This window comes from Asterias rubens, chromosome 3, assembly GCF_902459465.1.
Source record: "Asterias rubens chromosome 3, eAstRub1.3, whole genome shotgun sequence".
In the NCBI taxonomy this organism is placed as follows: domain Eukaryota; kingdom Metazoa; phylum Echinodermata; class Asteroidea; order Forcipulatida; family Asteriidae; genus Asterias; species Asterias rubens.
The window spans coordinates 18,327,839-18,345,207 of NC_047064.1; the positions used below are offsets into that span (position 1 = coordinate 18,327,839).

Consider the following 17,369-nt stretch of genomic DNA (forward strand, 5'->3'; position numbering starts at 1 on the left):
AGCGCCCTCTTTTGACTTCCTTTCCCCAAAGTAGTTTGGGGAAAGGAAGTCAAAAGAGGGCGCTGTTAAAACAGAGTTAATTGATTGGGGGGCGCGTTGGCATGCCACCTGTAAACACCTGTTGCTCTACGGTCAGTGTCACTGTCAGTGTCAGCCTTGCACTGAAGATCAGAGATAGAGTTAGCAGAGGAACTTATCATTTTCTTGTCAAGATGCCGCACACATCGGCTTCGATATACGACACAAATGGTAAGTTGTTTCATATAATAACGTGTGATATTGTATTTGTAAGAGCTACTAGCTGTGTGGTGTGTTAGTACGGACTCCGCTACTGTCGTTATTGTGTACCGTTAGTTATTATACTGAGTACCGTTAGTTATTAGCTGTGCACTGTCTACACAATGTAGACAGTAGAAGCATGGATGAAGGAAATGGAGAAGAGGCCTTTCTCGCTTATCTGTGTTGGGTATACATCTTCAATAAACAAAACAGATTAGGTTTGGTTGTTAAATACAGAGAAATCTTACCCATTAAAATATAGGTTGAATACTTAAAACATTGTCATTGCTGAAGCCATTAATAATGGGATATAGGTCAGATACATGCACCCCATGTGAATTATACCCCAATAATTGACATGCTAATTCCAATTTTGCAACTCCTCCTTAGTTAGGGCAGAATTTTGCACTTTTTACAAGAGGACTCGGGTATGAATGCATTCCGTGTCAACCTTTGTTATCAATGGCTTAACATAATCGCAAAATTTGTTTACATTGACCCCCCTCAGGTGTAATTTGTGATCGTAAACTTCTGAGTATCTCAACCGTGATTGGCCAACGCTACCCAGAGCTCGGGATCAAGCTTGGAATCACCATGGAGCAAATAATGGCAGTCAGAGCGAGAGCGCCAAACAACCTCCAGCATCAAGTCTTCCACACCCTGGACTTGTGGAGGAAACGGGACGGGAGGGAGGCCACACTGGAGAAGTTGAACCAAACCTTAAAGGAACTCGGATGGACATCGGTGATGACGCAAATAAGAAACACTCCGGATAATTTCTACGTTGTTACCTGAAAAGTTGGAAGCTATCTTTTCTTCAAAACAAGTGTTTCTATGCCATATGTGTACGGCTACCTGTGTGATCTACAGCTGTTTATTCAGGCCTGATACTTCACGTAGGCAACAAAGGCGATTGCCTCCATGCCCCCAGTAATTGTATTGGTGCCATTAAAGTGCTCCAGTAAAAATTATACTTGCAATTTCTTCATAGGGTGCCCTTTACCGAGGACAAAATGCCTTGGCGCCTTGCCCTTCCAAAAACTTCTGTATCAAGTTGCGAAAGGGTTTAAGTGTAGCCCTCCAGTACAGTGGAGCAGGGGACCTGGACCGAGGGTGCATGCTCCCCGTCCCCCCCCCCCCTCCCCCACCCTTTCAGAATAAGATTAGAAACTGAGGTGTAAACAGATTTTCTTTAGAAAAAAATGTTTTACACTGTACTTGTGTATGACTAACTGTGCGATGATCTACAGTAAATAATTGAGCCGAATTGCTGAACTCGTTTTCATCCAATCTGAATTCGTGAGGAACTTTCATATAGCTGTATGTCAGGCTTTGATATCAGCCTGAGTATGGTCGTGCTGATGATAATGTGTTAAAAGAGAAGCATTGGCTGAAAGCGTTCAGGGTTCTGTTTCCTGTTTGAGTTTGTTTTCCATCTTAGGGTGCTTTGAATATCGTTTGTGAGTCTAGTTCAGATCCAGGTCTAGGAGGTCTGTATCAGTTAAAGTCTATTAATTTGAAAAAAGTAGTTGAACAGTAGTAAGTCACAACAACTATTTGTGTGTGCATCTGTAGAGTCGTATTGAGTTTACCTGTTGAGACCCTGTGTGAAACCTCACTAAACAAAATAATAATCTGAGGTTTGATTGTTATAGGGTGCCCTTTGCCAAGGACAAACTGCCTTGGCGCCCTTGCCCTTTCAAAACTTCTGTATCAAGTAGCGAAAGGGTGTCAAGGCAGTGGACACTATTGGTAATTACTCAAAATAATTATCACCATAACACCTCACTTGGTAATGAGTAATGGGGAGCTGTTGATGGTATAAAACACTGTGAGAAATAGCTCCCTCTGAAGTGCCATAGTTTTCGAGAAAGAAGTAATTTTCCACGAATTTGATTTCGAGACCTCAAGTTTAGAATTGGAGGTCTCGAAATCAAGCATCTGAAAGCACACAACTTTGTGTGACAAGTTTTTTTGGTTTTTGTTTGCATAGTTATATCGCAACTCCGACGACCAGTCGAGCTCAAATTTTCACAGGTTTGTTATTTTATGCATAAATATGTTGAGATACACCAAGTGAGCAAACGGGTCTTTGACAATTACCAATAGTGTCCAATGTCTTTAAGTGTAGCCCTCCAGCACAGTAGAGCAGGGGACCTCCCCCCCCCCCGCCCCCCTCCCCTTATAGTGGAAGTGTGCCCCTCAAAGCTAATAGAGCAGGGAGTGCATGCCCCCTCCCACCCCCTTTTCAGCATACACTTTACAACTGGGGTGTAAAAAAAAAAATTCCGCCACAGCAACTTGTAAACCACTGCATGTACATGAGTAGGTCTCATACCTCAAAAACAAAGCCCCACATACATCGCAGGAAGAATTACTGAGTGCTTTGATACGCCTCTTGAGTGTGATAGAGCACTGTAAGAATCTATAGTAACATTTTATTATTGTTGGTAATAAATGAATGGAAATCGTCACTTTTAATTGAATAAAATGTTGTAAACAGATTTCATTGTAACGTAGTATTCCGTAGTTCTTTAAAAAATAAATTATTAAAATGTGTCTCTTCTAAATTGTTGATGTCATTTCACTTATTTTGCGAAAAGTTATTGTGCTGGTTGTGATTTGGAAGACACGATCACACGATCACAGTCTTGGAACCAGACTTGGAGGAATGGTACTAAGAAGTTAATGGTCTTCTAAAGCTTTCCGTGCCTCCCTATTTTGTAAATGATTATTCCCCAATACCAAATAATGATAACTTGACACAAAGACAAGTAATACTAATAACGGTAAAACAAAGTCACTCGCGCAGATTATGTGGTTTTTATTTCAGACGAAAACTATAAACAGAGTTTAATTTAAAACCATAACTTTACTTCTTGCTGTCACTCATAATGTGTTTTATCTTAAAAGTGTCAAGGAATAGTTTATGCAATTCGTAGTTTTCAGACAAGACTTTGTCTTTATTCGGAAGAGGGCGCTATAGGTGTATAGAAATGTTTAAAAATCTCGACTCCGAGGGTTTGGTCATTTTTATCAGGTCATGAACAGGCCGGCGAATCCATCTGTTTTAAAGAGTATTTATATTATTTTAATTCACAGTGCAGGAATTCATGTCTTGGCCAACAACTGTTTATATGCAAAATGTATCAAAGCCCTTTTACTTTGTCTCACAAGTTCTCCATTTGATATTTCAGCAGCATAAAGTCAATTTTGTTGGCGAGGTCCGTTAGTTTAGGAATGATGCTCAGTAATCCCCGGTAAAAGTTTCTCTCTTCCGTCCCCTCGAAATACTCCTCCGGCAGCGCGTCCACGCTCGGGTGGTCCATCTTGGTCAAGTCCGTGGCCGGATTGGTCAGGTTTGACCACGTGGTCAAGATGACCTCCAGGTCTTCCCTGGTCCTCCGTTGTCGCTGGTTCTCCATTTCTTCCGGGAGTTGCTTCATGGTGAGGTAAACGTTCATCTTAACGTGTTGCCGGAGGATCCGGAAGTTGTTAAGGTTCCTTAGGAACGTCTGGAGTAACGAGCGAAGGTCAATGGCCGGGAGGTCAACTGTCTCGTCGAAGGTCCATGACCTCATGCAAATCTCTAGAATTTTCAGTGATGAGAAACACTCTACCTGAAAGTTGTAAAATTAAATAATTGTTTTGTAATCAGATTTTGTTGTAGGCGTATTCTAACTTGATCTGCTGTGAATTGCAGTGACCCAGAAAAGATCTGTCGTTCCTTGTAAATTTGACGTTTCGATGAGTATGCTCTGATTGTCTTCGATAAAAGCTGTATAGGGTGCATCAATAGTTCAGTCAGAGTGTGGAGCATTATGTCTAGAACGGAACCACTTGAACTTCCGGGTGTTTACAGACAACTTTGTATGGCGAAGTAACAGGAATGGCCTCTCAGTTAAAGTTTTGCACAGTATTTTTCACGGTGTTTTTTGTTTCCACTAGTATCCGAAAGAAAAGGAGACCAGCCGATTAGACGAACCAAAAGTTACATTCATATACTTCCTAAAGAATTTAAAAACTCCATACACTACAACTATATTTTGAAATTAATTTGACTGGTCAACTCTGTGTATTCCAATTTAGTTAGTCTTTTTGGAGATACAGAAGACAACAGCCCGAAGATTCATGTCCAAATCTGACCCAGAAGTTTTTATAGTGTATGAATAATGTAAACTGAGCTCCCTGACACATAAGTAAATATTTGTATTAAATATTGTTAACAATCCGATTGTAGGCTAGTGACTCTCGTATTATAGAATGTCCTTACGGAACTCTGCGAAATTTTGACAGAGAGTTAAAAAAGAAAGAAATAGCCGAGAATGCATTTACCTGTGTAGGCTTGATTCGCCGCAGTGCTTTGATGAAGTATCTGGTAGCCTTCTCGAATTTACTGTTGCATACCAACGTAGCGTGTAGTTGCTCCTGGTAATGCTTATGTAGTTTTTGGATTAGTTGGAGAAACTTTGCCTTCCGCTCGGATACCTCTGTCAGAGAGAAAAACAAACAAAACAGATTGGTGAGAGATACCTCGACAAAAAGACAAACTATAAAGAGAGATTTGTGGTGACACCATGTGAATATCTGCTCTTTTGAGTAGTTTGGTTTTGAAAACGGGCGGTTTTCAGAAACAGTCTATCAAAAGAGATATTCACTTGGTGCAGTTGCAAACTTCTCTTTATAGTTAGACTTCCACCATACGGGGCTTTTTAAATCTACTTACACAACAATTATTGTATAAAACGAACCGTCAATCAAAATTCGCAAAAAAATTTCAGAAAGCTTCTAAGTACCTTTTCACGTGAGGCAACTTTTGCACGCAACTTGAAGGCAACCAACTACCACATCGTCACCTCGTGAGTATTTTTTCAAACAATGTCTTCCGATATCCCCCATGATCAATACAGGTTTCAGATATGAACGGATTCTTTTCTTTAAGATTGACTGGAACTGGTTACCTGAAAATTGCCTTGTGACATAAGCACCAGCTTATAGCGAGTTTACGGTAGGCTATTATGTGACGACGATATTGTTTCTTCGGACACAAAAATAATAGTTTACAAAACATGGACCATTCTGCAACAACGTTAAAAAGCTGTGTAGCGCGGGAATAGTTTTATGGGCATATCTTAATGTGAACCAACATATGAAAAGCAGATAAAGGTCTTGAGTTTTCGAAATTTTTCACATGCACTTGACTTTATTTCTCAGGCAAAGAATGCAACTAGTCACGACACACCAACTGACCGATACTACGTTGAATTTCAATTCGATCCGGGTCGTTCTCCCTCGATGCCGTCGATCGCGCCGCCATCTCGGCTGTCACCCTAGAAGTAAAGGTGAGACCGACCCAACAACAACTCTCAACTTTTCTGAGTTTGCTTTTCTCCAAGTCTCTGTCTATCGACTCACAGACGTTGATTTCACCGACTAGAAGTTACGGTCGATCCTCTCAATGATGCCATTTCTCCATCGTCCCCGTCTTTCCTTATATCCAAAACTCAATGCACACCATTCCAACTAACACAATCATGCCAAATTTCCATGCACAATATTCCATTCACGATGACAGTGTGGCACAGAAAAAGAAAAAAACCAGCACTGTTAAACTTTGAACTTCGATGACAACAACCCGTTACCAGATTTGTTGATTCGTGATACAAAATGGTTCTGTGTAACTGGTTGCCTCAACAAAGACGTCATAAACCTTTGAACACACAACAGAACTGTGTGGTATATGGGCCCTTGTTTGCACTTCGCGCTCTGTATCCACGAACCGACCACCTACATCACTTTAGGGGCATTGTTGAACATTTACTCAACAAACTTTTGGCTTTAGAAAGTTTGGACAGGGACATGAAGAAAATATTGTTTCACAATAATTGGTTTAAGTTTCACAAGTGCTGCTTATATTGCACTGAGAAAGCACTGTTAGTGTTGACGGTCTGTAAGAACGTGTAGAGAGGGTTGGAGATTGTGGTTAATTGTGTCCCGTGATCGATTTACTGAAAAGAGTTTTCTAAACTGCTTCGTCAAATTATAATAAAATACTCAGAGGCCGGGTCTATACATGCATGGTGCATCGTGCAATCATTATGTCGTTCTGCTGCTTGGCTCTGTAATAAATATCATTATGTGAAGAATTAGAGTAAAACTTAATTCCCATCCTCTAGTTTTTTTATAAACAGCACCAAAACCATTAGCTGAGGTCTCGAATTCGATTCAAATATTTAATTGAGAAATTCTTCTTTCTCAAAAACTACGTTGTTTCAGAGGGAGACGTTTCTCACAATGTTTTATACGATTAGCAGCTTTCCATTGCGCTCACCAAGTAAGTTTTTATGCTAACATTTGTTTTGAGTAATTACCAGTGTCAAATGCCTTTAAGATCAACCTCTAGTGTTAAGATCACTGCAAACACCGTTGGTACACCGATGGTACCGCTGATGTCGCTACTGCAACAATGGTCCGCACGCATCAAGTGAACACCAAACACACACCAGCAACACTTATTATTACATGTCATATAATAGACACCTTCCATCTTTTGATTATAAACTGTACCATTTGATTTTATTTGAAATGGTTTATTAAAAATCAAAGACCATCGCAGCCAAGGGCTAAATTGCAGTCAAATTACAAAGAGATAACAAAATATATACACATTTCAAAGAGTGAAAAAAAAACATCAAATGTAAAACACCTCAATTCTTTCTATTTATACATCAGGTTTCGAAAACAATTTCTCAATGTTTCTTAATCTGTAACTATTGAGACAATGCACCTAATTGTAAAAGACTGAAATCGCAGATATATACAAGCATACATTAACAAAGCTTCACTCTACGTTTAAGACCTTAAGCACATGACGTCATTTCAGTATAGGGCGCCCTCCCCTAGAGGTCAAAAGGAGGTTGTTCATTGGTCAATACTGTGCGCAGCGCGTACAAATCTGTGCGTCTCGATTGTTTCGTCACCGTTTTTCCTCTAAGATGGCAACTGGATGACGTCAATGCATAAGGTCCATTCCTTCCACTAGACATGTCTCCCAGTTGTGGCGTTCATACATTCTGATTATGGTCTCTCAGCTGTACTCTGTGGTCTGCTGACGGCTTCATAGTCGGTGCTAGTGCTGCCCTCTGGTCGAGCGTAGTCATACTCTGGGCTGCCTGTCTCTACTTTACCTGGTTGGTAGTAGGTGTGTTGAGTGCAAGTTGCTTCTGAGCTTGGTGTTGGGTCAACGTGCACACTGACTTGGTGATTCTTTCTCTGCTCCTTGGGATCATCAGGCCGAGCGTAGTCATACTCTGGGCTGTCAGTCTCTTCTCCAACTGGTTGGTAGTAGGTATCTTGTGTGGTAGTTGAAGCCGTAGTAGGTTCCATATAGACTTTGTTCTTGTCCTCCGTTGGTTGCAGCTCCATGTAGGGATCAGCTTTGGGGACTTGAGATGCCTCGGTCTTTCTAAGACTTTTTATGAGACGTCGCATTTTGAAGATTTGAAATACACCAAGTGTGTTGACGATGATGGATACACTGAACAAAATGATGGTAACTACAAAAGCTGCAATCCATTGGCTACAAGAAGGAGTCTGATTGATGTTGGGTGGGGTTGGGGTTGTCTTTGGACTGATTGATGTTATTGCATTAGTCGTAAATATGGGCATTGGCACACTGATTGGTCCAATAATACACGAACGTGTCATCGTATCTGCACCACTCCCTTGTAATACAGAGCAGTCAAATGTAACACCATCATCAGCAGCAGTTACAGTAAAATCCAATGACATTATGTTATTATTGGTATTATCAACACTTGATGATGTCCAGGGGTAGCTACTTGGACCAGTCCTTGGATTGGTTCTTGTTATAACTGCAGGGTTATCAGTCTCAGATAGACATCTCAATTGAAGCTCTGTGCCGGTGTCTACTGCGATAGGTCCAGATGGGGAGCATATTGGGTACGATGGAGCTGACAGGATTACGCTAGATGTAGATGCAACGAGGTTTCCTCCTCCAATTCCGGGGTACTTGGCGTTACAAACATATTCATCATAGTCTTCAATCTGCAGATATATAATCGTAAAGTCTTGAACAACCATCCCTCTCTGTGGATATGTTGTAGTGAACATAAACCGTATGTTGGCCGCTATAGTAGTGTCATTCCACCTCAGAGTGATATAGGGTTGAGTAGACCTCCACTCCACGATGTGATCTGGCTCGAGGTTCATAGCGGTACACCTCATATCGACCTGCCCGCCCTCCTTACGATCAACCTCTCGTGTTAAGATGACCGCAGACACAGTTGGTACCACTGGTGCCATTGATAGTTGAGCAGTGACAACCATCAGGAGTCTGCCTGCATCAAGTGAACACCAAACATACACCAGCAACACATACATAGACATCCTTCCATCCATGTGTTACCTTTTTAAATAAATAGATTTATCTAAAAGATAGTTCCTGATCGAGAGTAAAAAAGGTACACAATGGTGTTGTATTTTTGTTAACGTTATACCGTATAGCTTTACATGATGTCATTTCCTTATAATTCTGTGCATGGATCACACTTCAAAGAACTTCAACAATACAACTCGTTGGTTTACGTCAAAAGGAGCTACATACTCCGTCTGCACTAAGCTTTTACAGGCCTACTCATTTTTTACTATTCAAAATGTCAAGCTCATGACCCTGGCAAGTTTTCACTGCAATCAGGATTTAAACGGAGGCACATATTAATTATACACCATCCGAATATTACCTTTCATGGTTAGTTTGGCATAACAGACTGACAGTAAAATCCCTGGATTTGTTTGTAAGTATAGTCTTGAATCAAGGAGAATTTTAGAGAATTGTGTGACCTATATAACCACGATGTATAGTCTTTGCCAATAATATCTGACAATCTAATAGAACGTGGAAATGACTCTAGTTTTATAGCGTGGATTAGTCTCCAGTCAAGGAGGAGCCTGCAAAACTCACAAAGAGTTCCATGGGCGGGCACGCTGAGCCTCGGTGAGAAAATGGCGTAGTCTTTCGTGAAGGAGGTCTTAGACAACACAGATACAAACACATCGCTGCGTCCTTGCTTCAACGCGTGGATGAGGTTTGCAAATGAAGCATTGGGTGTAAAAGAATTCAATCAACCCTAGTGGTTATCCAAGTCGGTTAGAATTGGTGTATGGGTTGACGAGATGGGAATGAATGACATAATTTTTGTTGGCATTAATTTTCAGAGTTATACCAATATATACTTACCCTTATGGGAGTTATACCCATGCCTTGCAATTTCTGTGATGAAAAAATTCCCTTTGAACGATGAAATTAAAGCATTGGTACAACATGACGCAGAAAACTATGCCAGCTTTTTGAGCGCGAAATACGCTACGTTTGCACTGATACAAGCAGGCCTCCCAAAACTCATTTTGATCATAAGCCTAAGCATCTTATCATCATTGGGATTGGTTAACCTTTCATTCAGCACTTCACTTATTTGCATACAGAATATGAATAATTTATTTATAATCATTAGGAATAAATAAACAACAACAAAACCCCGCAAAATCAAGTTGGAAAAGGCCGAGTGACTTCGCCACTAGCACTTGCGAGTTGGATTGTGTGGTTTTTCCTCTTCCCGACCTGCGACCAAGGCCGTATCTATACGGGTGCCTCCCAACTAAATAAACTACCCTCGCAAACAGTGCAAAGTGCTAAATGTTCAGAAATACTTTGTGAGTCTCCCGAGCGTTTTACTGTAAATATGAATTAGCAATTGTTAAACTGTTATCTGCTCATTTTGACAAGACTTGTCTCAAAGCTCGTCCAGTTATTCTCCCTCCTTATAAAAAACACGCCTACACACCTGTGTAAATTTCAACCTTGGTATAAGAAATGACCAAACAACTTTCGGCAAGAAAGGACCAGGGCCTGCAGCGGATCATCTACAATACTACAAGTTAGAACTGAGCAAGTCACATTGTCAGAAAAAAGTGTAACCCTGTCGGTCTATCCCTTCTATTTGCTTCTTAAATCTGTCTATTACTGAATATTTTGAGGGTCTATAAATAGACAGAACATTCATGAGGCCGACGTTCTGTTTTATCCCTATTTTTAGGTGCATCTTTTTATACATGTGAAGATAGTTGGGCGGGCCAGCAAGCTCGTTAGAGCAGTTTAGACGTTTGAGAGTGAGAACAGGGCAAAATTTCATAGAGCTGCTTTAAAGCACAACAAGTAAGCTTATCAAATAAAAACACTTTGTACAAGTGACTGGTATTCTGATAATCCCTGCGTAGCAGACAATATTGTTAAAGGAACACGTTGCCTTGGATCGGTCGAGTTTGTCTTTGAAAAGCGTTTGAAGTTGTTTTTTATGAAAATGCATATGGTTAGATAGATATTTTAAAAGTAGAATAATGGTCCACACAAACACGCCTCCAAATTGCACGGTGTTCCGTCTACGTCGCGAAGAAACACGGTTGGCCATTTTGTGGAGTCAAACTTTTTACTCCATAAAAATGGCCGACCGTTATAGTTCGAGACGTAAAAAGAAAACCGTGCAATTTCGAGTGATACTTGTGTGGATCATTATATATTCTAAATATATTTCTACCCGTATGCATTTCATAACAAACGGTTTCCAACGCTTTTCAAAGACCAACTAGACCGATCCAAGGCAACGTGTTCCTTTAAGCAATTGCTTAAAGGAACACGTTGCCTTGGATCGGACGAGTTGGTCTTTTAAAAGCGTTCTGTAACCGTTTGTTATAAAATGCATATGGGTAGAAAGATGTTGTAAAAGTAGAATACAATGATCTACACAAATATGCCTTGAAATTGCGTGGTTTTATTTTTTCCTCGTCGACTAACACGGTCGGACATTTTTATTATTATGAGAGTCAAATTTGTGACTCCCATAAATGGCCGACCGTGTTAGTTCGCGACGTAAAAGGAAAACCGTGCAATTTTGAGTGATACTTGTTTGGATTATTGTATTCTACTTTTAAAACATCTTTCCACCCATATGCATTTCATAACAAACGCTTTCAAACGCTTTTTATAGACCAACTCGTCGGATCCAAGGCAACGTGTTCCTTTAAGCAGTTTTAATGAAATTGGGCCCAGTTGAGACGCGCGAGACGGCGACAAATATTAAAATGACTTGCCTACTACAAGTCTACTATTACGGCCCGCCTTCAAACATGAACCCCCTGACTCGGATGAAATTAAACAAGGACACCTTTGTTTCAGAACGGCCAAGTACATATTAAAGGTCATGTGAAGAATGTGCAATGCCAATGAATCGCACTTCACGATTAAAGGGAATCATTTGGTATTAACTTTTTGTTCCTGTTTCGTAATTCTCTCGGTGTGTTCCTGTTTCGTAATTCTCTCGGTTTTGGAAGAATTATTTACATCGTGATTTTTCGCCAAACTTGCTTTTAATTGATTGTGTGTTTTGGTTATCCGAAGAACGAGTACTCGCAAAATGGTGTTGTTTTGAGTAATGTTTACGTTCAAGTTGTGTGCTTTCACATGCTTGATTTCGGGACCTCAAAATCTAATTCTGAGGTCCCGAAACCAAGTTCAAATATTTTAGTGGAAAATTACTTCTTTCTCAAAAAAAAAGTTACTTCGGAGGGAGCCATTTCTCACAATGTTTTATACTACCAACGTCTCTCCATTGCTCATTACCAAGTAAGTTTGATGCTAACAGGTTTTTTATAGTAATTACCAAAAGTGTCCAATGCCTTTAAGTCTTCCGAAAACAATAGTCTACCTCGGTATGGATCCGTTTGTGTACAACTTCTCCATGTTGCAGCTGTGCACACAAATCTCGGGCATTAAAGTGTGAACCTGTTCACACTTGAACCTTTCATTATGGGCAATTTTAGTTAATTATTATTTAATCAGAGGTAATAAAATCATGAATCTTGATCGTTTACCCATTTACATTCGTGTTGTAAATGCTAATTCAGAGAGTGGTAAATTATAGACCTTTTGAAATATGTGCCATTTAAATGCAATTTTAAGATATTTTTCAAAAATGTATTTTTTGTTGTATTATTGTATTAAACTCATGGGCAACACTGGTATTTTGCAAGACTAATATTTGCACGTGACCCAAAATATACATGAAATGACATGTTGAAATTTAGGCTCATTCGGTCGATTGAGTCACGAGAAAACAGCGTACAAATCTATGTAGTATTATGTCATCACTGTTTAATCGAACATTGAGGCTTGGTCTCGCAAAATCAAAGCTGCATGATTTCTTGGTTTTTCAAAACCTATATAATATTTCAGGCAAACATGATGGAATGTTCGAAAAATCCAAAAGACATTTTATACAGTCACAAAGTTTTGCTTAAAACTATGTTCAGACTATAAAATAGCTAACAAATCACGGCCGATTTCACTAAGTGTGAACATTGATAACTGCAAATCAATCGTGTTGCTAAGTGTGATGTCACAATACAAATCACTATGGTGATATTGAAAATATGTCTTGCGATTAAAATTATTGCTTTGTGAAATTGGCCCATGAATACGGGTAAATAAGTGATTGGATAAACTCGTGAAATAAAATTGTTTTACCTGATGAAGCAGTTGTCTTTTTCGGCGGTGGGTAGAGCCGATTTAAATAATCCATTGTTAAAAAAAAACGGGGGAAAAAACAAGTTTGTCAGATAGTTGACGTTGTGCTCATAGAGACTCAGTTTTATAGAAGTCCACGAAGAATACTAAATGACCGGGATGTTGTGGGCATGACGATCTGGTCGATACCGGTCAAAACGCTCTGTCACCCCGACGACACAGCTTCGTTTGGGTACGGTCTGGATTTCGGGTCCCCGGTGTTACTCTGTCATATGGCTGAAGGCATGGCAGTAACCGTAGGGCAAAATGTCCACAGAGAACAGATGGTAGACTTGGCCTCAGTCAGTGCAAGAGTGGTAGAAGTCAGTGACTCAATGACGTGAACACTTTGATTTAAAATCACCGAATATAATTTTCTTCAGCGGCATTGGCGGTATATTGATTACAGAATAATCTTGTTCTTGATAATAGTACAGATTGTTTAAACAACACTAAAACTATCCAGCTTTATCTGGTTGTCATGTTGTTAAAGCGGATTGAAATTCCTATTCTGTACACCGGAACAAATACAGTCATTGTGGTTGACTTCATGGGTTGTTGAGCCTCAAAACACGGTAGCCAGAGGAGCAGGCAAAAGCGAGCTGTGGCCTGCGTGGGGAAAACGGGAACCTTGGCGACTCAATCTGTCATCGCATGCCGCACTCTGGTCGTTCCAGCCCCGATTCATAACCGTGAACTGATAAGGCCAAATAAACAAAAATACCAGTTGATCGTCCCCTCGAGGTTTCGTCCTTTTTTAGGCCTTTTTTTTAACATAATTTTTTGTTAAAAAAGGCATTGTTGCCTGCGTATTTCTCATGAAAGTATAACTAATCTGTTACGAATTTGTAACTGCATAAAGTAAGTGGTTACTTTATACTGAATAATTGGTAGCCAGTTTTAATTAAATGCTTGGCGCTATAAGCTTTGAAAGAAATGAAAAAAAGGCCCTCATACTCCTCTTTTTGGAAAAACCCGGACGATTAACTGGTATTTTATTTTACTTGGCCTAAGCCTCAACCTTTGCTGACCTCATTCCATTTTCCTAAGTGTGTTCTTTTCAAGAAAATAATGGAATTCACACCTTTTGTGAATTGTGAGATTATAATCAGAAGTTGATCAAAACACGAATCACGTCGGTAAGAGGGGGCTAGACTTGGCTCAAGTCGGTTCCTGAGCTTTGTCGGCTGTTCCACTTATTTCGCCGTTAGCTGAAGGACGATGATATTCAACGCAAGACACAAGTCTGACTTGGGGCAAGTCTGCAAGCTATGTGAGGCAGTGCTTGGTTGGCGGAGTCACAGCTATCACTATCAGTATGTCAGTACAAACTGCGACTAATGCCCAATGACTTAAAATAAGTTACAATGGTCTACAAATCTTAGCCTCACTTCGAGGCTCGTACGCCAGTTGTTTGCCTCCCAACTACGGAGGACCTCGTTTATTTTGTTAATAGCGGCTGTAAGTTTTGAGGCATTTTGAGGTATCGGTGTATATCCAGCTTGCGGGCCATTGTAATATCTAATTTGCTGTGGTGCTTGTTGTTTTGAGAACTTGTCCTGCTATTCATTATTCTGCGGAGTAGGTTTTGGAATTCTGGAGTTAAGTTATAGCTAAAAAGAACCATCCTGCCTACTACTATAATCCGATGAGGAGGAAATCAACTGGGAGTTGCTTAGTCGGTCGAGGGCTTCAAGTTCTCGATATTAACTTCAATGCCGCAGAGTGAATTCTACCATCATGGTTCTATCTTCGCTTGGCTCTATGCTTGTTCATAATGTTGGAACTCGCATGCTCTAGTCATCGTCCTAGAAGTTACGTTCAGTAATTAGCCTTCAAAAAAGACTCTGCTGGGGTCGAAACGTAACTATTTCTTGCAAGTTCAGTATGTATTAATCCCTTGTAGGTTGTTGTTTGATATTTATTCCAAGGGAAGGCCTAGAACCAGTCTATTATAGCGGACAATTTGACATCAGAAATCAGTCAATACCAAAAATAAGTTTTTCTAATATAGCTCTCCACTCCCCCTTTGAGTTTATCATGAACCTGGCGCTTTGGGTAGAGGCTACACATTTGTGTTGTTGTCTCAAATGCTATGTGTATTACGGCACAACAATCACTGCAAACAGAAGACCGTGCTGCGCAACGGTTTCAAGTGCATTAGTTGCTTTTGATCACCAATCAAATAACGGCATCAATGGCTTCCTGCCACTGTGTGCCTTAATCACCCATTTTAAACTACCAACGGGTCAGAGGTCGTTTACTCCGGGCAGAATATTTTGATTGATGAGCAGGTCATGAGTTGGACGTTACCATGGTTACGTGCGCCTTTTTATGTTTTCAGTTTTGTTTGCTCAGAAATAATATGTGGATTTTGTTTCCCCCTCGAGATTGGCTGATTGGAGCCTTGTGTTTGATTAAGGCAGTAATGACGCATAATCACAATGCATTAACTGATAACGAATAATGTAGCAACATGTGTATACATTGATAAGGCATATCAGGATTCAGAACCTTAAAAAGTCCCACTTGGTGACAGCCCCCATTTACCCCCCCCCCCCCCCCAGCACACACACCCATGTTTGTCGACCTCGTTAAGCGAGGTTGTGTACACGAAGCGGGGACGTCCTCGTATCCTTGTGTTTTGTTTTTGAATACCAGAAAATCAGCCCCCCCCCCCTCCCCACCCACCCCAAGTATAAAAGAAAATACCATTGTAACAATTGAGGGTTTGGTAGAGGGGTAGGAATGGCAAGTGGGAGACAAAACCGTTTTAAGGACAATCGAATATTGGATATTAACCAAAACATTACAGTGGGTTTCGTTAAAATACGCAAAATTGTATGCAATAGTCTGTTCCCTCTTAAAGGTAGTGCACACTATTGGTAATATTACTCAAAATAATTATTGGCATAAAACCTTTCTTCGTGACGAGTAATGGGGAGAGGTTGATGGTATAAAACATTGTGAGAAAAGGCTCCCTCTGAAATGACATAGTTTTCGAGAAAGAAGGAATTTTCCACGAATTTGATTTCGAGACCACAGATTTAGAACTTGAGGTCTCGAAATCAACCATCTAAACGCACACAACTTCGTGTGACAAGGGTTATTTTTTCTTTCATTATTATCTCGCAACTTCGATGACCGATTGAGCTCAAATTTTCACAGGTTTGTTATTTTATGCATATGTTGAGGTACACCAACTGTGAAGGCTAGTCTTTGACAATTACCGATAGTGTCCACTGCATTTAAGTACCAAACCAACCCAGTCTTTACAAAAATTTACAGAAAAGTCCAAATACCAAAACAACAAAGATGGGGCTGGAGTAAATTGACAACAGAAAAACCCTAACAAACTTCACTCAAACCATCAGTGTTAACTTAAAACTCTCTAAGAATGCGTCTGTAATGTTTTATTTATTCTCTTCGTTTGTTTTAGCCTGCTCACCGACAGATAACAACATCTTGTTATACACAAAAAGTTATACTTTGTAAAGGCACTGGAAACTATTGGTAACTTCTCAAAATAATTATTAGCATACAAACCTTGGTAACATGGGGAGATGTTGATAATATAAAACATTGTGAGAAACGGCTCACTCTGAAGTAACATCATTTTTGAGAAAAAGATTATTTCTCACTCAAATAAAAAAAGAAGACTTCAGCTGAAGCATAGGCTATGCCTCTGCAAGCAAACGAATTGTGCAACAGGTGTGTTTTCTTATTCTCTCGCAACTTCGATGACCAATTGAGTCCAGCCTTGTTATTTTGATGCATATGTTGGGATACACCAGACGAGAATACTGGTCTTTGGTAGTTACCAAAGGCTTCACAGTGCCTTTATTGCTTATTTACAACAATAATTGTTCCATCACCGGCACTTAGTGTCGAGAAAGAAAACAATAATCATAAAATAAAAAACTATACAATGCAACTGAAAATACAAACGAAATCTACACATCGTATGAAGCAAAACAAAAATATATAAACGGCTTATAATACAATTATGCAAATTACGTATTATAAAACTGGAATATTATGAAGTTATATTACATCTATACCATTTACAAAAGTCACTACACATTTTTTTCTTTTATGATTATTGCTTAATACCTTTAATGGTAACTAATATATTATAATAATATTCATATTTCACTGTTCAAAAAAATAATTAGAAGTTTTCAGCTGCCCGATATTCACGTTAAAGGGTTTGGGTAGTTTTTCTAGGACACAAAACACAATGTCCACAGATTTACATTAAACTTACACAGTTTGAACATAGAAGGTTTCCCTTAAAATATTACTTGCTGAGGTGCTGTAGTTTTTTTAGAGGCTAGTAAAATAAAGTCATACACATAGTGTTCGTATTAGGAGACCAACATCATTTTAGCACATGTTAACGTAACGTATTTACCAATGCTGGTATTTAACTACCAGTACTGGTAATAAATAG

General features: G+C 39.7%; 2 protein-coding genes across 3 annotated transcripts; one reads left to right on the forward strand and one right to left on the reverse strand.

Annotated features, from left to right (window-relative positions):
- The first annotated feature begins 100 nt into the window (after positions 1 to 100).
- LOC117288426 (death domain-containing protein CRADD-like) lies at positions 101 to 1,959 on the forward strand. Its single transcript, XM_033769286.1, has 2 exons — positions 101 to 249; positions 788 to 1,959. The coding sequence occupies exons 1-2, from the start codon at positions 102 to 104 to the stop codon at positions 1,072 to 1,074; spliced, it is 435 nt and encodes a 144-aa protein (XP_033625177.1). The 5' UTR covers position 101; the 3' UTR covers positions 1,075 to 1,959.
- A 1,127-nt stretch (positions 1,960 to 3,086) lies between these two features.
- Positions 3,087 to 13,537, reverse strand: LOC117288594. 2 transcript variants are annotated; one of them, XM_033769511.1, is made up of 3 exons: positions 12,878 to 13,537; positions 4,615 to 4,769; positions 3,087 to 3,899 (listed from the first exon to the last, which is right to left on the reverse strand). In XM_033769511.1, exons 1-3 carry the CDS (start codon positions 12,930 to 12,932, stop codon positions 3,450 to 3,452), a joined length of 660 nt encoding a protein of 219 aa, XP_033625402.1. In that variant the 5' UTR covers positions 12,933 to 13,537; the 3' UTR covers positions 3,087 to 3,449. The 2 variants fall into 2 exon arrangements, with proteins under 2 accessions (XP_033625402.1, XP_033625401.1); XM_033769510.1 differs by lacking the exon at positions 12,878 to 13,537 and adding an exon at positions 5,530 to 5,778.
- Between the last annotated feature and the right edge of the window lie 3,832 nt (positions 13,538 to 17,369).